General features: G+C 34.5%; 1 protein-coding gene across 6 annotated transcripts in view; it reads right to left on the bottom strand.

The window, feature by feature from the left end:
* Nucleotides 1–5,740: 5,740 nt before the first annotated feature.
* The window catches only part of LOC106079864 (zinc finger protein 345-like), a 34,681-nt gene continuing 14,377 nt past the window's right edge, over nucleotides 5,741–26,044 (bottom strand). Inside the window, exons 1-4 of one of the 6 annotated variants that reach the window (XM_056042871.1) lie at nucleotides 21,131–21,241; nucleotides 18,792–19,300; nucleotides 11,846–12,354; nucleotides 11,489–11,620 (exon numbers count right to left, since the gene is read on the bottom strand). In XM_056042871.1, the coding sequence (XP_055898846.1) occupies nucleotides 11,599–11,620; nucleotides 11,846–12,354; nucleotides 18,792–19,300; nucleotides 21,131–21,236 (1,146 nt within the window). In that variant the 5' untranslated portion in view covers nucleotides 21,237–21,241 and the 3' untranslated portion in view covers nucleotides 11,489–11,598. Of the gene's footprint in view, nucleotides 11,621–11,845; nucleotides 12,355–18,791; nucleotides 19,301–21,130; nucleotides 21,242–21,373; nucleotides 21,395–21,515; nucleotides 21,851–26,044 lie in introns of those variants that run through there. The other 5 variants (XM_013241097.2, XM_013241096.2, XM_056042870.1 and 2 more) reach the window with 5 other exon arrangements.

Below are 26,044 nucleotides of genomic sequence, written 5' to 3' on the forward strand. Positions count from 1 at the left end.
ATTTTAAAATCCCGTTGTTTTCAATAATTATTCCATATTTTACAATGTCAGTTTATTAAAATTAGAAACAGACTTAACATCACATGTTTCCTTTGACATTTAGACGATATCGGTATAACATTATGCTTTGTTGATTCAAACTTTAACTCCCATCAAGACCAGAAAATGTACGTTTGTTGCCGCTCAGTTAGTTAGCTATAGATATGGGGAGCGCTAAGAGCTTCCACAGCTGTATCAAGGTAGAACAGCGGGCGCCAAGCGCTTTTTAGCATTTCTGAGCTTCAGAAACTCATTCTCCTTAGGTCCAGCTTGTACCATTTCTCCTATTACAAAGATTCTTGCAGGTCACAAAATTAAATTAAGCAAGATTTGGACTGGCCGTATCTGAAGTGTGAGAGACATCGAATTTCATCCGAGGCAAAGAGCAGTGATTCTCAAACGTTTACCGTTGAAGAAGAGTCAATGTCAATGTTAAAGCATAACAGAGTGGGACTAGTTAAGATACTGTTTGTGTTAAAGTAAGAAGCCTTGTGCTGACATTTTAGTTTTTGACACTCAAAGGTCGTCAACTTTAGAATGTTAAAAACTTGCGAGAGTTTTCACCATTCTGACCATTCAATAAGAATTACGTCAGTGGAGAAGTTTTGCAATGTCTTCTTCAACAAGTTTTGAATCGATATTGTTATTGACGCTAACGCCTTTCACAGAAACGATAGACATTTTTAAAAGTACTTATTAGAAGATGATACGAAGTTTTACAATATTATCCTATACCGGTACTCTTAAGCGAGCAATTCTTGTATATATATTTATATATATATATATATATATATAAATTTTATCTCGAAAACGGCTCTAACGATTTTCTTTAAAATTTCAAGGTATGTGCATAATCGTGAGAAAAAAATTCTCAACTCATTGGCCACATCGGGAAAACTTGAGGTCGATCGTTATATCGGTTTAAAAATGGCTCATTATCGAAAAATTAAATTTGGCTAGAATGTTTTATGAATGAAATTTTCTATATGACGTCAATGGGAAAAACAACTTTACACCGCTTACGTCACTAGGCTCACAGCAGTACACTAAGACATTTCTTCGCAAACAAGAACAAGTTTTAATGAATCAATGGGCGTAGTTAAACATTTGCGCACCATCTTATTGTACATTGATCCATTCTGAAACTATGGAAGAAAAATAATGAAATTAAATATCTTATGTATGATTAGTTATTGTGTTTTAAAGGCTTTATAAATTGTTTACACTTTAATTGCGTACTCCCGTAGGTAGCTTTTACTTTGTTATTATTTTGCTGGTGAATTATTGCAATGTGTTTAAGCTTCGAAGTCTACTGTCCCATACCAAAACATAGGAAATGGTCATAACACAGCTTATCTATGCCTTATTAGCACAACCAGGGCCGGCCCTAACATTTGCGGGGCCCTATGTTAAATGGATTGCGCGCGGACCAGTAAGGGTAGGCATTCTTGCAAAATGGTATGAACTTCTTATACTCCGACAGTGACGCTTTGCAGGGCACTTATTCCGTATGGCAATCTTTTTTTTTCAGTAAGCTGAAAGGTTGTCGGAGTAACAGAGGTGCCTCACAATAACGCATCTTTAGAATACTGACGCGATGTTTTTAAGTCTCTAAGGAAAAAACGCGCGATTTTACTTTGTTACTAGGTGCACGTTTTACTCTATAATATAGAGATTTTGCATAACTTTATGATTCTTACTAAAGCCATAATAATAAGGCTTGTCTTCGAGTGAGTAATGCAGCATTTCCCGTGGCTGCACAGCCCCAGCTGTGACCTACATATTTTGCCACACCCAGGGCAAGCATAACTATTGTCCGCAGATGGTCGATTTAGATTTTCTTTTCGCCGTCTGCGTTTGTCCTCGGCAGCAGATTTTCTTTTGGTCTCAAACGTGTATCCCGCGGCCTTCTTGAGTGACCTCCAGCTGTCTCGTTCGGAGGCCGCATACATTCAGGTGCTCTCTTCTATGTCAGCCAAGGAAAGTTGACACCTAAGCTGGTCTTTGAAGCGTTTCCCTGAGGCGCCTCTGTTACGTCGACACCTTTTAGCTCACCAAAAAAAGACTCCCTTTGGCATACGTTCGTCTCCAATACGGGATACGGGCCGTACCCAGTGCAACTGTCGGACCACCGTTTGTCCTTTATGGAGCTCAAGCATCTTTGGTGAAAGCGCTCAAGAAGTCTTAGTTGTTTTCTGTAAAGTGTCCATGTCTCAGAGCCATAATGAATATATTAATTGCAATATTAAATGTCAGAAACTAACCATTTTAGAAGTTACACTGCAAAGACTTTCTTCCAAGCCTATAATAGCCCAATAGTTTTACTCGAAAGAAGCAATGTAAAACGTTAAGACGTGAGCTGTGGTTTTCTATAGGCCTACTTTTGGTGGGACTTTCTACTCTAATCGCCATGTACAATTACATTGAGAACTGACGTAACGAAAAAGCAACTCTTCGGATTGATAGTCTTACCCGATCGTTCATTTTCGTAATTACAAAATTATTCCCAAAATGACTTCGGGTATATATCCTTCCTTAACAAATTATTCATCCGAGCGAGGCTCGGTCACCTGATATTAACTTCTTAAACACTGATAATGTCATTTTACTGAATTATTAAACGTTGATTGATACATACAATAAATTTTTTGGTTGTTTCTGCTTTTGCCTAGACATATTTTTCCATTTGGATGTCACCAGGTGAGGACCACACCCCTGCACCCCGTTGTGACGCCATGAATGTGCTACCTGAATAGAGGAGCTGTTGAGAAAAAAAATAACATCATTTAAATTGGATTGTCATTGTTGTTATTGTGTTGCCTAAAGCGTTGAAAGCTATACAATGTCAAAAATAGGGAAAAGTCAAATTTGTAAACACTTTTATTATTTTTAAATCGATACCTATAAGCAAGCACTTTCTTTATTTCAATGTCAAGCATATGATGTTCATCTCTACATCTAAGTCAAGCATATGATGTTCATCTCTACATCTAAGTCAAGCATATGATGTTCATCTCTACATCTAAGTCAAGCATATGATGTTCATCTTACATCTAAGTCAAGCATATGATGTTCATCTCTACATCTGGCATCGATGAGAGATCATTGAAGACGTTCTTTAAAAAAAAAAGATGATTTATAAGGTCTTTGGTTGAAGAGTCTGTCACTGGCCATGTCTGAAGCCTCTTCCCATCTGGTGTCCACTGCTCTGAGGTTCTCCATGAAAGTGTGGCGCCAAGTTGTACTAGGATTTCCCTGTTTCCTCTTAATGGTCTCCATGTCATCGCAACTATTATTATGCGTAATTCATTTTGTCAGAGGACATGTCCCGCAAACTTCATGCGACGCTCTGTCACAACCTTACTAAGTGGCCGACTCCAAGTTCGGCATAGGATTTCCTTGATTGAGACCCGATCTCTATAACTAACTTCTAAAATCCGTCTTAGCCATCTTTGTTTAGCGACATTTAGTCTTTTTTCAATTTCGGCAGATGACTATTCACTGCACTTTATTAATGGAGCCCGGCGACTGGTAGAATTTGTAACCTCTCTTGGCTACGATCTTGGAATTTGGAGTATCAAAAGGGAAGTTTTATCGTCAAAACCATCTGTTGGGGGGTTTTAAACTGAAAAATCTCTGGAATTTTTTTTTCAAAAAAAAAACCTCAAATCCCACTTATAATTACGCTCATAGAATTAGGTGACTGTTTGTAGTTTGCTTTAGAATAATATTGAAGATTGGGTTTTCAACCTCAGAACTATCTGTAGGGGGATTTTAAACTCAAAACCATCTGGAGGGGTTTTAAACTTAAAGCCCACTAGAGGAGGGAGATTAAACTCAAAACCTCACTTGGCTACGCTCATATAATTTTGAGTGAGAAATTTGCTTCTTTTTTATATTGAAGAGGTGGTTTTTAGCTTCCAACTCCGCTGGAGGGGGGTTTTAAACTCAAAACCCTCTGGATGGGGTTTTAACTTTAAGTGCCTCTGGAGAGGGGTTTTAAACACAAAAACCCATTTTGGCTACGCTCATAGACTCTGGTGACTAATGTATGCCTTGTCTTACACTGAAGAGGGTTTCTATTGTAAAAAAAAAAATTATAATTGCGTAGGTTTTTTTTTAAATCGAATTCCCCCTTGGCTATGCTCTTGGAATTTAGGGATTTTCCTTTGCATCTTTTTTTTATATTAGAGCCGGGTTTAATCGCATACCCCATTGGAAAGGGATTTTAAACTCAAAACTCCCCTTGGCTGAGCTGGGGCAGGTGATGGTTTAATATTGAAATGCCACTCAAAAAAATAAAGTCAAAGCAAAAAATCAGTCCAAATCCTCCTTACCACCCCCCCCCCCAATTCAATTTAAAGATACACAATGCAAGGAACAAAACAGATAAATGCTATTTGTGGTTTTCTAAACAACTTTAGCCTAGTTACAATCTGTTACATTTGTTTGTTGACGAGAAGAAGACCTCTTATGAAGCACAGCATCTAGGCTAACACTCACTGCATCATATCCGCTGGGGGGCGAGACGGACTGTTATTTTACTTAGCATATAGCGCTACATAAACATTGATGTATTTACGCGTTGTATTTCAGAAGTCTATAATTATAAAACTCTGTTCATTCTAGTAGGCCTAATCATTTCACCAAATCCGAAATGGGTCCGGTCCAAATCTGTATAATCAATGAATCCAAATAAAAATTGAGCTGAAGTAGGCCCTAATAGTTTACAGTTGTGTCTGTCCTGGAATTATTTTTTTTTAACCCCGATCGACTTAAGCTTTTTTCAACTATTTGAAGTTTGTTTTTTGTAAAGGGCAAATTGATGTGTCTAACCATTTCAAAACTAGTCTAGGCTACAACTGTTAGGATGTAAATGTATTCTCTTGACAATCAGGGATATAAAGAACAAAACGGTCTGGGCAAAATGGGGTGTGATGTAGTATACAGTCGACAACTTTAGCTCTCGCCTTTTCAGTCGGCAGACGTTAATTTCATCTACACAGACTACACATATACTATGATACACTTTGGAAAAAGGAAAGAGAAGGAATATTAGGCCTACGTGAAATAAAAACATTCCTTTTCTCTCTATGAGTTTTGTACAATCGCTACAAGATAGGAATGAAATGCTCAGTTCTGTGAAACCTGACCCTCCGCTACACAGACAACATCAGAGGCCATATAAACGTTAAGACTTTGGATAGTCCGAAACAGTAATCCGACGCGGTGCAGACGTAGTCATGTAATGTTGTCTGCGGTAGGCTACATGCACGCAGGTCTATGTTTTTAGAATGAAGTCAGGATTAAATGTTTAATTGAGTGTAGGACCTATTTAACAGCTGAAATGATCTATGTTTTATATTTATTAATCCAATACATTTTTCTATCTCCTGTATTGCTTCATAAAATCCAAGTCATAAAGAGAATGTTTTTAACGGTCACGTCCTCCACTGTATTTCGATGTGTAAGTTCTAAACAATCTCTATGTTATAAACACATATCGGCTTCATTAGATCATTTCTCAAGACGCTGTTATATAGCACTACAATGAGAAAGTTGATTCAATTTATTCTCAAGATGCTGAGAGAGAGAGCAATGAGACTTTCTCACTTTCAATGAACTATTTTTCTTGTTCAAGTCCTGGTTAGAAACTAGTCCCTAAAAAAAAACGCCAATCATTTAATTACACAACTCAAAGTAGATTTAAATGTTTTATTTAAAAAACAACAACACAGAACTCTAATCATCACGAATAGACCTTCAATGTATTACAAGAAAACCACAACAGCAACGTCAAAACATATTTTCAATGTATGAACAAATGTTTCATGAATGACTTCAGTCTGACTGCAGGAACAAGTTCCGGGAAGACGACAATTTCCCAGATGCGAGGCTAGAAAACACAAAATGTGTTTGGCTTAAATACAAATATGTTTTAGTGTAGTTCTTTAGTTCATACAAAACCAGTTATATTTAAAATTTATTATAAGACAAAATGAATTAATAAGTTATGTTTGTGAACTGTTATAATTTCACATTTTTTGTTAATAAATGTTTTATAATAAAATTGTTCTAATATGTACCATTGTTACTATCATACCTATCTTGTGTATATATGTAAATAATGTCTAAATATTGCATTCATGTTGCATTAATAGGAACATTATTATACATTTATATTTTTTTAATAGTTCACAATTGTAGTTCTCAATATAAAGATAACATCCTTATGTTATGAAGCCTACTAATGTGCAAGCTTTTTTAGAGCATCATTTGGTGAATTGCAGTGAGATTTGTCGTCTGCTATGTGTACACAAAGTAAAAACAAACAATGCTGCATGTTTTTAAAAGTTGCATCTATGTATACTATATATATCTATATGTATAACTTCAAATTAGATAACAATATCCCAATCACTAGTAACAATTGAATGATATCACTGAAATGTGAATTGCTGTTTTTTTTTTTTCTAAAGTGCACTTCTATTGTTTGGTTGATCATGTATTCATTTGATCAAGTCCTCAGTCTCATAAAGAATACAGAAATAAAATCTATACAAAAGGAAATGAAAATAGAAGCTAATGAATTAGCATTTTATTGTAAAGGAAAAAAGACTCAATGCCAGCTTTAACACTGGAGAATTGAACCCATATGCTACTAGATATAGTGTGAAGGAAGTGTTTAGATATAAAAAATCAGTCTGAATTATTTAGTTACTAACTATTCCCAGAGGGACAACTCTCAACACTTAAATACAGTTTTTCAATATAGAAAACAACAGAACATCCAAAGCAGTGATCTGACCTAGACATCAGATATTCTCAAGCATGCGTAACCAGTATACAAATAAAAAGATTGTATATTATGAAGCAAATTTAGATAAGTATAGCCAGTACAGAAATACACAAGAAAACCCAAGACAAGGGAAACAACTGCAAACAATCATAAAGGACATTTTTGTTTGATGACTCTAGAGAACATTCAAAGTTCATGCCAGAGACAATGTATTTGTGTCTACACATTAGTCCAAGACTATACAGTCAACTGAACAACATAACCACACTACAAGATCATGAAATATAACTTGACATAGCAAAGTAAACATGCAATAATTATGTAGATTTGGACTATTGTTTTTTAAGTGAAGAAAATGTTTGGAGATAAAATGATTATAATATGATATTGATGAAAACAAAAAAGACCAGAGTCTAGAGAAAGAAATAAAAAACAACTGCCAATCAAGACTTGACAAATGAGTGATGAAGTTGTAACCTGGCATCAAGTAATGTTTCCATTGTAAACTGTTTCAGTTGTAAACTAAAGAAATGCCTCTGACAACACTGACTATACACAAGTACAAATACACAATGAATATCTGAATTATATGTTGAACACAAAAGAATGTCTGCACTACAATATGATGAGCAGCTTACTTTGAATACAATTTGATAGTTTTGTTCAAATTCAGAAATAGTGACCTAGATACAAATAAGATAAACTACTCAGATTGGAAAATAACTAAAGGTGAGCCTTCCATTTGAATAACAGACTGATATTTCTGGAAAGTGTCACATTATCGAAGAGATTCCATTTTTGCCAGACATTTTGTTTGTAGTAACAATGTTGTTGGAATTGGTTACAACCTCATGCTCTGAAATCTGAGAATCAACAGGATTGATGTTAAATGTGATCTTGACATTTGCTCCTACAATCATGTCTGCTCTTTATATATAAAGAAGTTTAACAATCATGTCTGCTCTTTATTAATAAAGAAGTTTCACAATCATGTCTGCTCTTTATTTATAAAGAAGTTTCATGTGCACATTTTGAAGATATTAACAAGAATTATATGTTGATAACATGTCTAATAAATTAACATCAATTTTTAGACAAAAACATTGACATTTTTCAAAGATGATTTATAGAACAGTGGTATACAAATAAATATATACATATAATGGCATGCAATAATATAATTTATAATAATGGATGGCCTTCTGTAGATATTTGATAATACAATGGACAGCATTGAGACTTTGGAAAACATGCTAGTATTGTATCTACCATTTTGTTTGTATAGTGTGGTATACACACTGACCATGTACATTTCTAAAATATACAAGTGGAATCTGCTACTTCATCATAAGCATGCAATATTGAATTGAAACTGGTTTGAACACATATTTTGTGTGCTATAATGTTAAATGTAATGAACAATATCAATTTTGACAGACAAGATTTACTTCTGATTTTATGTAAAAATAAAAAAAGTTATTTACTAAATCAAGTGTGCAGATTCCAAATTTGACTCAGAACTGTTGTAACATGCCAGGAAACTGTGTTCTTTTAAGTTTGCTCAAATGTATTTAGAAATGTGTAAATATAGAAGAATTTTCTAAGAATGAGATTACTTTTACAATTACCTGATGCATAATAGAAAACAGTTTAGGAAAATGTGTGTAATTAAACAATCATAAAAAGTTACATAATCCTTTTTAAAATCTCAACAATGAAAGGCTCATAGTACTGTCACATGGGTATTTGCTTTAGTAAGTGGTCAAACTTGATAACTGACTGAAATAGCAGACAAAGTAGTCAAAGAAAAGTACAAATTGTGCTGACCACATCAAAAGTAAAAAAAAAACAACTCTTTAGTGCTAAATTTCATCTCATGGCAAGGATGCATTTAATAACTTGCTATGTTAATTGAAAATTATTATGAAAATGCGAATGGGTTAACAACAGCTGCTAAGATTACATTTCAGTACTTTTCTTCTAATGTTTTGTCTTGACTGTTATAGGGGTGTTATGGGGCCAGTGTCTTCTTGGGGCCTCTTGATAAAGAATGCAGTTTTGAAGGACATGGTGACACTCCACAAGGGCAAATTTCACTAGTTCCAGTTTTCAGCTTCCAGAACATATGACACCCCTATAGAAGAAAAACTATTTGGAGAGCTTGGAAACCACTGGCACAGTTCATCTCAGATACTGGTCTAGTCATCTGAACCCTCCAACATAATAATGCCATTAAATAGATTTAGGTTATAGGAGGGTTTTTAAGATAAAAATGAAAAACAATTTAAAGACTTATAATTATAATACAACTTTTTACTGTTTGTCTTTGCACATTTAAAATATGTTTGGAATCCAAATGTACTGAATGTTCATTACAACTGTGGCAATTTTTTCTTTTTCTAATCAGAAAATGAGTTTTGTTGACAGTGCTTTCTACTAAGTAAAACTCTTTCTGGAGATTGTATTGGAGAGGCAGCATTGTCCTCCCTTAGAAATAGAATCCAGTAAGTAGGGTCCAGCAGGCTGCACCATGAGCTTCAGAAATTCATCCTCTTCCTATCTACAAAATACTTTTAGTAATACTTTTTAATCATTGCAGGAAGAGTTCAAGTAAAAAAAAAAAGGCAATTATTAAATAGGGATGTAAAGTGAACATGCTTGCCAATTTAAGTCTAATAAAGGGCAGCATGGTCCAATACTATTACGAGGTAAATAAAAATATGTCTGTAATGGGCATGATCATCTAAGAGTAAATTAATGTCAAGCATGCATGTAGTTGCAGGTTGTTTTTTTTTACATAAAAGTCATCAACCTAACAATCATTCTGACAAAGTAAGTTGAGAAATGTCTTAAAAAAAACTTTTTGGAGTTGATATTGTTGCAGAGGCCTCTGGGGAAAACATTCTACATTTTGAAAGGTCCTACTTAGAAGATGAAATTTAAAATCATTTTACTTGGTCAACTACATTTTTTATTTTGTTCCATGAAACTTTCATTGACCCCTCCCACCTGGGGCTGCACTCCTAAGTTTGAGAAGCACTGATCCAGAGCATTAGAACATGGCATAATGGACACTTAGTTGTCTTTATTACTTGTATGAACTAGCAGGTGTGTTTTTAAACATGAAGTGTACATAAATGCCCTCTGACATATATCACATTTAAATGGTTTTTCACCTGTATGGACCATTTGATGTCTTTTGAGTAGTGAAACAGAATTATATGCTTTTGTACATATCTGACATTTAAATGGTTTTTCTCCAGTATGAACTAGCTCATGTCTTTTTACTTCCGCAGAAGTTAAAAATGTTTTTGTGCACAATTGGCATTTAAATTTCTTTTCGTCAGCATGAAGAAATTGGTGAACTTTTAAATATGATGAGGAAGCAAAAGATTTCTGACATATTTGACATTGAAATGGCTTTTCACCTGTATGGACCAACTGGTGTCGTTTTAATTGTGAATTGGAAAAATATGGCTTCTGGCAAATTTGGCATTTGAATTTTTCTTCATCCTTATGGAAACGCTGGTGTACTCTTAGATAAGAAATGGAAGAGAATCCTTTCTGACACATTTCACATTTATAAGGATTCTCACCAATATGATTGAGCTGATGTGATTTTAAATAGGATGCGGATGAATAGGTTTTCTCGCATATTTCACATTTAAAAGATTTGTCACCATTATGGACTGTCTGATGTCTTTTCAAAAGTGAAGAAGAGGGGTATGCTTTTTCACAGAGTTCACATTTATAGGGTTTCTCACCAGTATGGACTAGCTGGTGAGTTTTCAAATGTGAAGAGCAAAAATAAGCTTTATCACATAGTTGACACTTAAATGGTTTGATACCAGTATGGACCAGTTGATGTCTTTTTAAATCTGAAGAAGAAGTAAAACCTTTCTGGCAATCTGGACAATGAAATGGTTTTTCTCCAGTATGGATAAGCAGGTGCCGTCTCAATTCTGAAGAGGTGAAAAATGTTTTCATACAGGTTTCACATTTAAACACTTTGGCCCCGGTATGCATCAGCTGGTGTGTTTTTAAACATAAAGACGAAGGAAATATTTCCAGACATACTTGACATTTCAAATCTTTGTCACCAGCATGCACTGACTGGTGTCTCCTTAAAAGTGAACTAGAAATAAATGCTTTAGGACATAGCAGACACTGAAATGCTTTTTCCCCAGTATGAACATATTGGTGTGCTTTTAAATGAGAGGAACTGTAATAAGATTTCTCACAGAGTTGACATTTAAATGGTCTTTCACCAGTATGTACCAGCAGATGTCTTTTTAAATCTGAAGGAGTTGAAAAAGCTTTCAGACAAATCTGACATTTTAACAATTTTATACCAGTGTGGACTATCTGGTGCAATTTTAAATTAAAAGCACTAGACAAAGTTTTCTTGCAAATTGAACATTGGAATGATTTTACAGCAGTTTGAGCCTTGGGTCTAGAATGGCTTTTAATTGTTTGTTTCAAACTTTGAGCCAACTTTTGTTTTTTTCTATATGAAGTTTGAGATGATGCTTTCTGACGTGCTGGATATTTCAATGCCTTTGCCTCAGTATGTAGCAGTTGATGTTTCTTTAATGTTGCAGCAGAAGACAATTTTTTCCCACATATACGACATTCAAATTTCTTTGCATTTTTGCGTAAGGATTGATTTTTCGGAACAGAATCATTTTCTTCATTAAAGCGTTGCACATTTCTACCTTTGCCTTTTCTAGCATATCCATTTTTGCATCTTTTGTTTCCTCTTACTTGCTTTCTGGATTGCTTCTGAAAATTAAAAAATAGAAATTCGATTTTAACACAAACATTGTGTGTGCCTCGGACTCATATATATATATATATTTTTTTTTTTAAATTTATTTGTTTTAAATGTAAATAATAAAACAAAATTATCCATAGACAACAAATCTTGTCAAAATTTGCAATCATAATTTACTTGATCAGGAGTAAGAAGTGACTAGCTAAAGAAATTACTGTAAAAGAGAACTGAACTGTTTTCTTTCTTTGCGTTTTCTGTTTATCCAAGCTTTTTTATGTGGGCTTAACTTGGCCCTGTACGCAGCTTTTCTCAACCTCTCCTTTTCTCTCCGCTCTAAAACAGCAGCACGTGTTTCAGGCTTTACTTTTTTTTCATTAAGAGGGAGACCTAGTTCTTTCTTTTTTTGTCTGCATTTTTGTGTTCTTAAATTACTTAAAAGTCGAGCTCTTTCTCTCTTTTCTTGTGTTATATTTTGTCTATAAACCACACTTCGTTTTCTATCCTTTTCCTTGTAAGCAGCAAATTTTTCTGGATCAGCTTGTAGTTTTTCCCTGTGTCTTCTATACCTTATAGCATTAGGTGTAAACCCAGAAACATTATTTTGAGAGACATTTTTTAGCAACACAGGCTCTGGTACTAGTAAATTTAAAGATGACTCAGGCTCTGATGCTTGTAAATTTAGAGAGTCTTTCTTGGCTTGTAGACGCCTTGAAACTCTAACAGATAACTCCATTACTGAAATCTGTAATTTTATAAAAATGTATAAGTATCAAAATAAATAGATCTGTTATATACTAAAACACTCATGAACATATATATTTGTACCTTATTTAAATCTAGTCTAATAATGCCAAAACTGCTTGATAGGGATAGACCATGGGCACTGTCACAGTCTCAGTTGACTTTCCCTGATTTAAAGTTCACGTCATGTTAAGAGGTTAAAAGACATGTGGAATTCCTGATGTAGAAAACAGGAAGTAGAATGAATAAAGCTGATTTTGAGTTCAGTCAAGTCAAGTCAAGTTGTATCCTTTAGACCGGGTGGTCAAGTATATTTTGGTCCGGGACGGACAGTAGCGACTTAGAAAAGTCTGTAGTAATTACAGTTAGAAAGTAACTTGTGGGCAGTTGTTGCCAGTGCTCCTTTTGAGATATGTATTATTAGTAAGGATTATTCTGTACAGTGTTACCCGCTGAGATGCGGACGTGATTTGTAATTAACGTATTGGATATTTTTGATACCGCTGTTATGCGGATAGGATTGTTTATTATTTCTTGACTTGTAGCACTAACAAGGAGTGCAGTATTATTATTATTGTAGCAAAATAAACTTTTTATTTGTCTGCTGAAACGGACTTAAGTCAGTTTATAGTATTTGTCTTGTCACGTGTCAGGGTACTTCAGGAGGCAAGAACCCAGCATTACGCGACATTCACATTCTGCAAGGTTACAACATAAAATGTAAATGATGTTAAAAGGAGCACTGGCAACAACTGCCCACAAGTTACTTTCTAACTGTAATTACTACCGACTTTTCTAAGTCGCTACTGTCCGTCCCAGACCAAAATATACTTGACCACCCGGTCTAAAGGATACAACTTGACTTGACTTAACTCAAAGTCAGCTTTATTCATTCTACTTCCTGTTTTCTACATCAGGAATTCCACGTGTCTTTTAACCTCTTAACATAATGTGAACTTTAAATCAGGGAATGTCAACTGAGACTGACAGACACACGCAGGGGGGTGCACTTTCACCCCCCTGGATTCTGAGTAGCCAATTTCTAGCCATTGTTTCGCACCATCAAATCAATTAACTTCTAAGTAGCAACTGAACAAGTAGTGCTTCCGCTGGTTAATGTAGCAGTAGATTAGCCTAGGTGTATGGAATGGATGGCCAACCATGTACGTGTACGCCTCTGAATTCTGAGTTGCCAGGTTTTAGCCATTTTGTATATATTTTATAATGAAATCCATCTTCCATATATATATCTATATATGCCAATAATCTTTCGATGTGATAAATGTTATATTGTCTTTGAAGAGTCTTTCGGAGTTGCGGTCGAAGTCAGCGCTCAATAAGATAGCATGTTAAACATGTCCACCAGTTAACAATAAAATGATACAAGAAAGTTCTTCACATGCCATCTTTCAAGTAAAAACATTGCTTTGCATCAACGGAGCACTGGCAGCAGCAAGAAACCAAAAAATACAAGCTGCAGCATCATAAATAAACGGCATTTGCTGGGTATTTTAGTGATGAAACTGCAGATATCTCAGGCACTGAGCAGAAGTCTTTGAGTGTTCGGTTTGTTGATTGCGATTGTATTCGACTTCATTGGTTTAGTTCCTTGTATTTCAGAGAGACGCACTGCATGTGTCTAACGTCAGTGTACAGTCTAGACATGGACAAACTACTTGGCCAAGGCTGCACAGTGATGGCTAGCATTCTTTTCCAGTAACTGTCCCTACCGATAGTGTTGGTGCTAAATTTAACGACTGCAAGTGAAACCAGACAAACTGCACATGTGTAGTAAATGCCTCCTCCTCTTGTGTTTCTGATTTGTCTTTTCGTTGTAGTCAATTATTCATCTGTTCTTGAACCAGTTTCCATGGTGTTGCAGTCTTTCCAACTTAACATTGTGGCCTCTCAACAGGACATCAGCAGTTACATCAAATACCAACTTGACCATTCGGAGGAACACGTCAGAGCTGTCATCTTGAGGAAGGAGAGACTGCTGGCAGAAAAACTTGATACTGGAAATTGAGTTGCTGCTGCCGAAAATTCGCAGTTGACAGACACACTGAGAAAAAACCACATGTTTGGATTTTGAGAAATAATACAGAACACAGCTTCTACATTACATATCTTAATTCTTAAATTTCTTAGTTACGTCTCGCTTTTCGAGCAAATAATGGTCAGTTCAACTTGTTTTATGTTTTCAACCTAAAATGATGCAAAAGCTGCAATGCAAAGAAGAATATCAGAACTGCATGATAAGCGTTCATCGCCAGCTTGTCCATCGCGACGAAAAGCAATTCATTAGAAAGTTATTGACAGTTTATGCAACCATAGTCAATGTTTGCAGTTTTTGTTTGATCAAACGCAGGCAAGCACGGGGCTCATGGATAAAGTGAACAATGTTGTACAGTAAATACTTGGTTCATTTGTTTAGTTTCTTATTTTTTTACTTCATGAAAAAAAAGTATCTACTGTGCATTAAATATCGATTAGGTATGTGGGCCCGAATGGGAGGGGGGGGGGGGGTCTTTTCTTAAATATTATAACAAGAAAGTTGAGGCTACGACTTTTGAGCCATGAGTGGCAGCTTGCACCCCTCTGCAAAAAATCCTGCCGGTGCCCATGGGCTAAACTTAATGGTGTAGGACTTGTACAGTTAATTCAAATTATATAACTTAAGTTATAATCATTCAGTGGTAGACTAAAAGAACTGAATTACAATGATAAACTGTATAAATATAAACAATACAATGGACATGGAAATTAAGTACAGGTTAAAATAAAATTTTCTAGACACAATCTAGATTTCAATATAGGTCTATAATATAGATCTATATACTTGTCAATTTAAAGGAAGAATCTATTATTTATTATCTAGAATTAGATTCTAGATATAGTCATTAATGACCTAGTCTAGATTCATTAAAGATCTAATCTAATAATCTAAATCTAGATAACAAATTAGATCATTAGATCTAGGTCTAGAATAAATTTAGATAATGAATTAGATCTAGAAGCTAGACTAGAGTAAATCTAGATTTATAATGAATTAGATTAGTCATTAGATAAAGACTAGATCTAATCTAGTCTAGCTCTTAAAAGTTATAAAGACAAGTGTCCGAGATGCGCCTCAAACGAAAAATCAGATAGATCTAAATCTTATTTACAGTAATAAGTAAATTTTAATTATTTAGTATTTCTTAAACACTACAGCTATTATTTATTTTAGATGTAGCCAATTTTATCTGACACTGTAAAATATTAATTGAAACTTTCCATGAATACAGAAAACTTAATAACCTGAACTCGTACTAATTTATGCATGGAAAATACCAACACGAGGTCCCATGGTGCGCCTCAATGCCTAATCCAATTTACTTATCAAAATAAAAGAATGTAGATTATTTTTAATTCTTTCACACGTCTACTATTACATCAACATAAGTGTTTTAAAAATATAAACTTTTTGTTTAGTAAAAGGCTTTAAAATTTATAAATTTACAATTTAAGACTAAATTGTATTCAAGAAGCTTCATGTGACGTCATGATTGAATGGTAAAATTTAGTAACCTCATACTAAAAAAGCACTTCGATTAGGATATTGCAATCAAACTTATTTGTAATTTGCTTAAATTTCAGTAGAATAATGAAATATCTACATACCTGATGGGTTGTTGTTCCACAAAAGGTCACAAACAACAGTTCAAATGAGATTTTTGTACAAGATTGCCGGCAATTGATCATGTCGACGCTTCAGGCGCATCAATGATTAATTGTGGGACACACTATTGTTTAAGTACTCCTGTTAATTACAACGCTAGTATTTCCAGCGGAAATGGCACTTCTTTTGTTCTACACAATACCTGTGATACTCAAACGAACTCTCATTCATAAAAAGTAGTGGCGTGGGAAAAATAATCCCATTCTTAACACACGCAGCACAGGCGCTTCATTTGGGACACCTCGACCTATTTTGTGCTCGTTATGCATGTTTAGAAAGCTTTTAAAAAAAGAAATACTATGAAAGAAATCTTTAATGCTTATTGTAACAGAAATGCACTGTTGAGCATATATTATTTATTTCTTGTTTACAATTCATAGAGGATTGTAATTCTGTATAAAGTGTGACACACCACGATGCGCCTCAAACGCATTTTTGTGGCAGTGTTTAATCAATAATTTAATAACGCATTTTTGTGGCAGTGTTTAATCAATAGTTTAATAACCTTGAGAAAAACTAAATAATGACATTGAAATATGATGATCTTGTTAACATATCCCAACAAAGATGGAAGTTTTATGCTCCTTGGTTTTAGTATGATATCAATTCAATCAGACCATGGTGTTCCATGTTACATCAAAAAGCCATTTAGGGTAGAACTTACACACATTTTTACAATTTCAATATTTCCCTAGCACCTTTTGAGCTCAAAATATCACAATTTATAGATTAACCATTTCTTAATGCAACGTAATGTAAATTGACACATTTGAGTAACCATCTTATGAAATACTGACTTTTTAGTGAACCAACACTTAAATGTAACCAGTACCGGAGAAACACTCATATACAGACAGTGATGTCCATCGAAGGAAAGTAAAAGTAAAAAGGGGAGTTACCTTCAAAATGTATCTCTAGATCTAAATCTGATATTTTGTTTTACACTAGCAGGCCTATACAAAATGTATCTAGATCTAAATCTGAATTTTTTTTTACACTAGCAGGCCTGTACTAAAATAAAAACATTGGTGGTGAACTTTCCAAATTTACCTGTGTATATAAGAGAAGTTTAAATGCTGGGAAAACTTACAAGAAAGAATTTTGGAAATAAAGATATTAACATATATGTTAATATCTTTTTTTATATTATCTTTAAAATTAAATAGATAGTGCAGTTTATAGTTTCAATACAGTACAACAGTCATGTTTTTGAGTGCTGAGGGTGATTGCCCCCCAGGACCTAAAGGGGAATAGAGACTTAAGGGCAGGTTACAGAGCATCCAAAGGGTTAATGATACTGCTGAAGAATTAGAATTTACAACTTTTATTACATCTCAGCGTAGTTAGCTTTTAGTTCCAACTAATTCTAGTTGAAAGAAAGAAATACAATAGAATTACTTTTTAAAACATTTTTTTTATTTCTTACTGGTCTGACAAAAAAATGAAACCTTATATTATTACTCACAACACTAGCTACCCTTTTTGTTTGTACTGTAGTAACTCCAGTGGCGGACCGAAAGGGTTAATGTGTGTGCGACCTGCTGATACACGCGACTCAGGCCAATCACACAGGTCAACGGGTCAAAGGCTGTCAATAGACAAGGGACAGTACTGCTAGTTCATGCAAGTATGACCTGTGTTGTGGTCATGTGATCAAGAGCCTTCACGGTCGAGAGACACAGTGTGTTTACAAGGACATTTGAGTCCAGAACAGCAAGGCATAAGGACTGTGGTACCTTTGGCACCTTCGAAAATGTAGCTGTACGAGCTAGAGAGACTCCTTAAGTTAGGCAGTTCTATTGTGTTAAAGCATTTGAATTTGATGTAGCCAATTGTGTTGAATTGGTTGTTGATGTAATTGTCATTAAACCGGCACTTTGTTACTAGAAGCTCTTGTTGTCAAGTTCTTGTGTTAGATGTGCTGTTGTGTTTGCAGAAGGCCTGATCGAGAAGATCGTAACACTGGTGTCAGAAGTGGGATCGACAGTGAAGGCTCTCGCTATCACAGCCATAGACAGCGCTACCATCATCAGCGTCTCCGTTGAGTAACGGATTGTTAATACCTCTTGACATGGTAGCCATCTGTTCCTCTGTCTTGTTCTTTTTTGATAACTATTGTTGCAAGCCTGCTGAGACATCCAACAATACTTTTCCACTTTTCTTCAATGTTTCATATTCAGTCAACTTTTTGTTTTCTTCGGATCTCCCATTTCATGCACGCACACAGATATTAAATGGTACAGCACCACTTGCGTTAATATCAAAATAATGCAAAAATGATGCCCTGGGTTGCACACACAAGATGTCATGTTCAACGCTAGCTCAAGAAAGCAGTGATCATTTCAAATAATTTAAAAAAAACATGATGCATGTCCCAAAAGAATTAAAGCATAAATTGTTTTTTTTTCTTACAAGAACAAAAATAAAATAATAATATGAATTTAGAATGGCAAACATGAGAGCCCTAACATGGGAAAAGAAACATCCTATGGGTCAGATCTGGCCCACTGGCAGTGTTTTGGGCATAACTGGGGTAGGGGTTAACACGACAAAGGACTAGGTAAGACTTAGAATATCTATTCCATATATATATATATATATATTAAACAAATCAATCATTAGAATGACTGGTATGTGTGTGTGTATGTATGTATGCATTCAATGTGTGTAGACTAAAAGACAGAGAATATTAAATAAAGAGAAAGCAATTGCCTTACGTGAATATAGTTTCCTATATCAGAATCTTCAGCCGCATCTTCTGATCTTTCCTTTTTTATTTTTGGAAGAGCAAACGTTACATGTAATTCCGGATCATCAATGGATGACTGTATTGATTCTTTAGATTCCGGTGCTAAAAAAATATGATTAACAATTTCTTCATTCGTGATTGCATTTCTTTGATCAAGAAAATTTTTCCTGTCTTGCCAATGGTTTAGATCCTCGAAAGTAAAGTCTTCTGTCATGTCTGATAACTTATGTGATACTTCTTCTGTTTCCTCATTTTCCTCCATCTCCATTTTTATTTCACAGCTCATATCAAGAGAGCAATATTCTTCCATGTCTTCCATCCTTGCAGGCTGCTTTCTACACTTTAACCACAAATAATTAGTTTCTGGTTTTTCAGACACTGCTAGTAAGTTTCTGGATTTTGATCCATGCCGGATAGTGTCTGGGTTTAAATCAATGCTAGTTAGAGTCTGGGTTTCAACCTTGCGTACAAATATTTCTGAAAGAAAACAATTTAAGTTTATAATTAAATTAAAGCCACAAAAAGTTTTTGTTGTTTAGCTGGGGTTTTTTAGACTCCACGGGCTTTTTGGGACTTGTCCCAGCACTCAAACCACTTTTCCATTTTTGTTTTTAGAATTATAGGCCAGGGCATAATAAAAACTTACAGCCTGTTCAGTTGGTGGAATTTGCCCTCCCTTGTGGTCCAAGGAGTCTGCCAGTCACACCTATGTGATCTATATCTAATATTAATACCAGAAATAGAACATGATATCTTGATCTAGATCTAACATATTTAATAAATAGAATCTAAATGAAAAAAATAATGAGATCTTTCTATAATACTCTATATAGATTCTGGATCTATATATAGATAGATGAAAAAACACAGAAGTGGGGAAGTAAAAAATGACCAATAATTTAGAGATCACTTTTTTGATGTTTTTTCACACAGGCTGCACATACATGGAAATTTATTACACTTTTAAAAGAAATGCGAGAGGTTTTAAAGTAGTGTTATCGACTACTTTAGACAATGGCCTATTTAAAGCTTAATAGGAATTTTTTTAAAAAGTTAATTATATTTTTTTTATTTATTTTGAAAAATATCCCTTTTTTGTTTTTACCAATACATGCTACATGAATAAAATCGAACATTAATTTTTTTTTATCACGCTATAATTCTACCAAGTGTTATAGCGCAATCTTATAGGTGCAATCATCAAAAAAGTAAAAATGTGCAGCTTAGCATTGTACCCAATGGAATTTAGTTTTTGATTAAAAAATTTGTTTAAAAAAAAACATGTCAGGCCATGTAAGGCCCAATAATCTGTATATATTCAAATAGATTTTGTGTACTAAAATTGTGCACACGAGTTTAAAAGCACATTTAAAAAAAAAACGGTTTCAGGCAATTTTGATCTTAATTTTTAAATATTTGTTATTTTCTGCCATCATAACGCCGTTATTTTGCCCACACCTCTCTGACGTTTCTTGAAGTTCTAGACCCGATAATTTATTTTCTTCAATATATTAACATTCTAAACAAGTAAAGTTCATAAACATAAATGAAATCATCTTTAAGTTGTGAGTTAGAAATTTACTACTAATACTAGATCTACTATTAAATATCTTATTTAATAAGTAGATCTATTGTCTACGAAACTCAATTCCAACATTTAAACTTTTGATCTGGGGGGTTTGTCTCTTCCGGCTCAGCCAGCAAGACGCTACGACGCTATCATCTTACTTGTTCCATGTTAACCAATGTTAAATGTTAGGTCAAAACGCCAAAAAAATTTTTTCTTTACTTTCTAACTGTTAAACATACAGCCATAATTTATACACCATTGGAAAGTTCTTTTAAAGTGTATTTTAATGATGTACTGACTAAGGAAAAATTGTTTTTTTCAAAGATAAATTTTTTATTTCACCTCCATAGACAGTCATAATTTATAGTGACTATTTTAATAATGATGTACTAAAGAAAAATTGTTTTTTCAAAGACTGACAAAGACCAAAGATAAATGTTTTATTTCACCTCCCTTTTTTAGGATGAGTATATTTTAATTTTCTATATATAGAGTCTAGATCTAGATTTAGTGTAAATTTTGAGTAATTTAAGACGATCTATAATATATATATATATATAATATCTATAGATAATTAATAGACTATTAGATCTACTAGTCTAGAATCTAGTAGTAGAGAAAGTAGTAATAGTTGTACTACTACTACTAGTACTACAAGATCTAGATCTATATTTCTATAATAATATTTAATTATCAGGTCAGAGTTAATTTTTTGCTTTAATTTAAAATTTAAATACTAAAATAGAGATGCCAGCCAATGGCCGTAAATGGGACCACCAAAGTGACCATGATCACCATCATGAATTGAAATTTTGAATGGCATGATTCATGATCAATGATCATTCATGATGATTGACCATGCCCTGGGTATATATCTATCTAGATCTAGTTAAATCTAGATCTAGAAATATAGTGGTATACCCACACCCTATGCCCTATCTTTTACTTTCACTATTTTATTATAATAATAATAATTGTACCATTCTATTAATAAGTTGGTCTAGATCTATGTAAAATTTAAATACTAGATGATCACGAGATCTATATCTATAGACCTATATAATATATATAATATAGATCTAGAATTTTCTAGATCTAGATCTATAGACTAGAATAGAATACCTTGACGCCTTGATCAACGTCACAAAATTTTACACATTGTCATTACCGTATTTGTTTTTGTAGTCAGATTTTTATGCTGTAATGGCCAGATTCTTATCACAATTTCCAATCTAATTTAGATGCAATTTAGTTTCTCTAAACATCTAAAAAAAAATTGGTCTAAATACAACTGTAATTGTTTTCTAATTTTATTATAAATCTATTTAGATCCACTAGTAGATACATTTCTTTATTATCGTTAAACTTTATAAATCTAGAAATATAGAAACTAGACTCTAGATCTATAATCGAATCTAGAAAACCTAGATCTAGTAGAATCTAGATTTAGTCTAAGAAATTTCAATGAAAACAACACAATACAAGATTCTGTTGTTTATTTTTTTATGTTTTCAATTTCCGGTATACAGACCTATGTATTGTAATTTCAACTAGTAATATTTTCAAGGTATTAATTGTATTACCATAAAAAAAAAAAGTGACACAGATTAACTAGAAAGGGAACATTTAAAATATAATTACATCAGATATTCAACATGGATCCAAAGTTTATCAACAGACAACCAAGTCCGGAGACTAATGTTCACAAGACAGATCAAGTTTTGTTTGGTTTCTTAAATTTGATATTGAACTTTCTATCTACTATTGATGTAGATTCACTGTTTTATTTACTAATTAAGTATAGTTCAATCAAATTTCTAATTTTCATTTTAATTCTTTACAATTTAATTTTTGCGAAATGTGAGAATTTATAAATAAAAATAAAATTAAAAAATAATATTTAGAAAAAAAGCCATCAAAAGAGAAAAAAAAAAAAAAAAGAAAAAAGAGGCCTCTAAGGATTCATACGATGACAAAGCTAAAAGTGAATTGCGCAAATGCTGAGGTTTCCTTTAAAAAAAAAATGTGATCCAAGACTTTTTTTTACTGTTAAATCAGGGGTGGGCAACCTTTTCTATAGAGGGCCAAATAAAACTAAAAATAAGACAATAATAATAATAATAAAGGAAAATGACAAAACCTGTTTTCACTTGCTTGCCTAAAGAAAAAGAAAGCTTTGCTTGAAAACATCTCGCACCAAATCGGTTGCGCCAAAACGGTCGTGCCAAAACGGCTGCGCTAAAACGTCACATACCGTATTCCAATGTTCATTTGTAGTAGCCTACTCTCTGCAGTCAGTTATGCACGTATGTCAAGCCTGTTAGCGTGGGCCTTAGCTTCAGAGGCGTCAACTCCAGCAAAAGACTCTAGTTGAGATGAAAATAACCCACCCTCCGTTGCGCACCTTTGAGATGCGGGGAAAGCCGCGGTGGCGAGGAGAAATCAAACGAATTAGAGAATCGAATCTAGATGTAACCTAGTGTACAGTCGTTGCAGAGATTCCTTCCTCCAGCCACGAAGTTTAGAAAAGATTCTTCCATGACCTAATAATCGGATTAGGACTCGATTAAAGAGCCTAGGATCAAGACTTGATTCTAATTGGCGCTTCCAATCACAGGAACAGCTGTCAATCACATAGAATCATAGATGATGTGACCGAAACTAGATGACTTTCGAAATAGAACACAATCGATTAGAAGCACAAAGTAGAGCAGAAAAAGAAGAGAGAGTCAAAGCAAATAGAACTGGAAGCACTAGCGGATCCAGAACTTTGGAGTGGGGGGGGGGCGATTTTTTTTCTTCCAAACCCTAACGCCCTGTAAACCCTAGCCCTAAGCATAAACGCGAGTACAGCTCTCTCTCACACACACACATAAGTATAGGATTTTTTTTAAAAAAAGCACTGTTTCTCAAACTTCAGCAAAAACACACACACACACACACACACACACACACACAGACAGCAATGTTGAGGCCTAACCCTAACCCTTTCTTGACAGCTAGGGGTCTGGGGGAGCGCTGTAAGCTCTACCACTGGGGTCGGGGTCTTACATTCTTCACTGCAGAAACGCTTTCTCCGGACATCTACAGCTCATTATTCATCCTATTTAAAAAGGATCTATTGAATAATGTTTTACTTGAAAAATATACATATATGAATTTACAAGCCTTTACTACATTGCAAATACAACCGATTTGTTCCTTGAAGAAAAGATAAGATACCCCACATATTTAGATTAAGGCTTTGAGGATCGCCGCAGAAAAAAAAATATTCGAAAAAAAAAAAAAAAAAAAACTTTCTATTGACAGCTAGGGGTCTGGGGGGAGCGAGGTAAGCCCCCCCTCCCCCAATGGGGATCAAGGCCAAAAGCGTTTTCTTGCATTCTTCACTGCAGACACGCATTCTCCTGGCATTTACAGCTCATTTGAGGACTTTGAGGATCGCCGCCGAAAAAAAAAATAATCGAAAAAATATTTAAAAAAAAAATATTCATTTGTAAGTGATACATTTTGCTTAATAGGCATGTTTGTAACTTTGTTTTCTTACAGAACTATAGGCCTAATTCAAAGCTCTAAATAAAAAATATCGGAAGAAGGAGAAATTAAGTGAACCAATTAGATTCTACTCAAAATTTTTGCATTTTTAGGATTCAAGCATATATTGTGAGTTTTAGTAGCACCATCGATATGGGTCACGGTTATAGTCCCACATTTTTTTATACAACAGAAAAATATCAGATAGAGTAAAGGTTGGAAAAAGATTACTAGGAAAATAATATTTGGGTTCAGAACTCATCTCAATTGTTACTCTTATAATAAAAAAATTTCGTATGAATTCTAAATTTTTTCAAAACAAAGTCTTTCTTAAAATTACTAATATGAATTCGTGTGCAACTACTTAAACTCTGTCGCCATATTTGATTTTTTTTTGTTTTAAAACGTCATTTTTTCGTCTGGAAAGGGGAGGGGGCGGTAGAGTGAAAACGTTAATCCTCGCTCCTTTTGATAATTTCTGCTAATGATTGCATTTGGCATTAAAGAAGAGGGGGTGGGGCGACTCGTTAAAAGAATTTTATTTATAACATTTATAAATTATATTAGTGACAAACTAAAATACGAAAAGGAAAAAAAATGGTTTGTCAGATGGGCAGAACGCGATAGCATGTATTGTCCCTTCCACCTGTTACAACCCTTTTTTATTTTATATTTAAAAATGATAAAATTTGAGACCAGAGTGTACATGGAGAAAATATAGAAATGGGTTAAAACATCAATTTGAAGCTTATATTATATAGATATTCAACTAATTTTGTTCACAAACTATGATTTGTCCATAAAAATAGGACCGCCCACTCCCCCATTCGGAGGGCAGTAGAAGCAATTGCCCCCCCCCCCCCCCCACCTCACCGAATTGGCTAAGATACCAGAAATGTGGCGACATAATATAAACATTAGGCTATATAGTAATGCAACTAATTTTTTTCACTAACTAAGATTTCTAAATAAAAGTAGGACCGCCCCCCCCAGTCAAAGGGCTTAGGTTGGAAGGGCAGTAGATGTATTCGCCCCCCCCCCCACCCCACCCTATTGTCTAACAGGGGAACGACGTAATATAAAGATCGGTTAAAATATCAATAACAAGTTTTAATTATATTGATATTTAATTGATTCCGTTAACAAGCTGTGATTTCTACAAATAAATTGGACCGCCCCCCAACTCGAAAGTTTATAGTAGGGGAGGGGGAGGGGCGGGATTGATGACATCGCCACCTCCCCATCCCACCAAAGCGGCCAACATACTAGAGGGGGGGGGCAAAATAATCTTTAAATAGTTTGAAAATATAAATAATTAGTATATATTATTACGGTAACATAAATGATAAATTCGTATGCGAATGGTGTGATTTCTTTACTAAAATTCTTCCCCCCCCCCAGATCCGCCAGTGAATGGAAGTCACTGTCAAGAATTGCCACGAAATTGCTGGTCTGTTCCATCGCCAGCATGGCAAAAGAGATTTAACAACCGTTGTTGAACCCAATGGCGAGATGTTTTCTACATAATTTTAAATATTTAGCTGTCTTTAACCAAAATTATGTTTCTCAAGTAGTGGCTATTTCAGCCCATCTGTAGGCTACGTCTATAAGACATAAGTGCCATATAGAGGGTATCTTAGGTAGCGGTATCTTGCTAAAAGTGATCAAGTGAATTCACTGAACGTTGACCAAAGAAAAGCTTTTTGTGACCATAATGTTTGTTCTTCAACCTCATTCTCTATTCCCCGGATATTTACAAAACATCAACAACAACAGATCCGACCAATCTGGTTGGAAACAGCTCGGTAAACATTTCTTCTGGTAAGTGTGTTGGTGTTCTGTGCTGGAAACTAATTAACTAGACAGACATTTTCAAAAGTAAGCCTTTCAATTACCTGGACAAAAGACTTGTAGCTTAAACAAAAGAGTTTAAAGTGAAGACACCTATGCTATTAGATCAAGACTACTTAGGTTTGAGAAGGGTGGAGGGTTGCAGCAGACTAGAGAATCAGACTATACAATCTTCTTCTTTGCACAATACAAACCCTGTCTAGGTCTGATGAATAGAGGAAGTCTGACTAGGTCTGATGCAGAGAGGAAGCCTGAATACGTTTTTA

This window comes from Biomphalaria glabrata, chromosome 9 (genome assembly GCF_947242115.1).
Source record: "Biomphalaria glabrata chromosome 9, xgBioGlab47.1, whole genome shotgun sequence".
NCBI lineage: Eukaryota > Metazoa > Mollusca > Gastropoda > Planorbidae > Biomphalaria > Biomphalaria glabrata.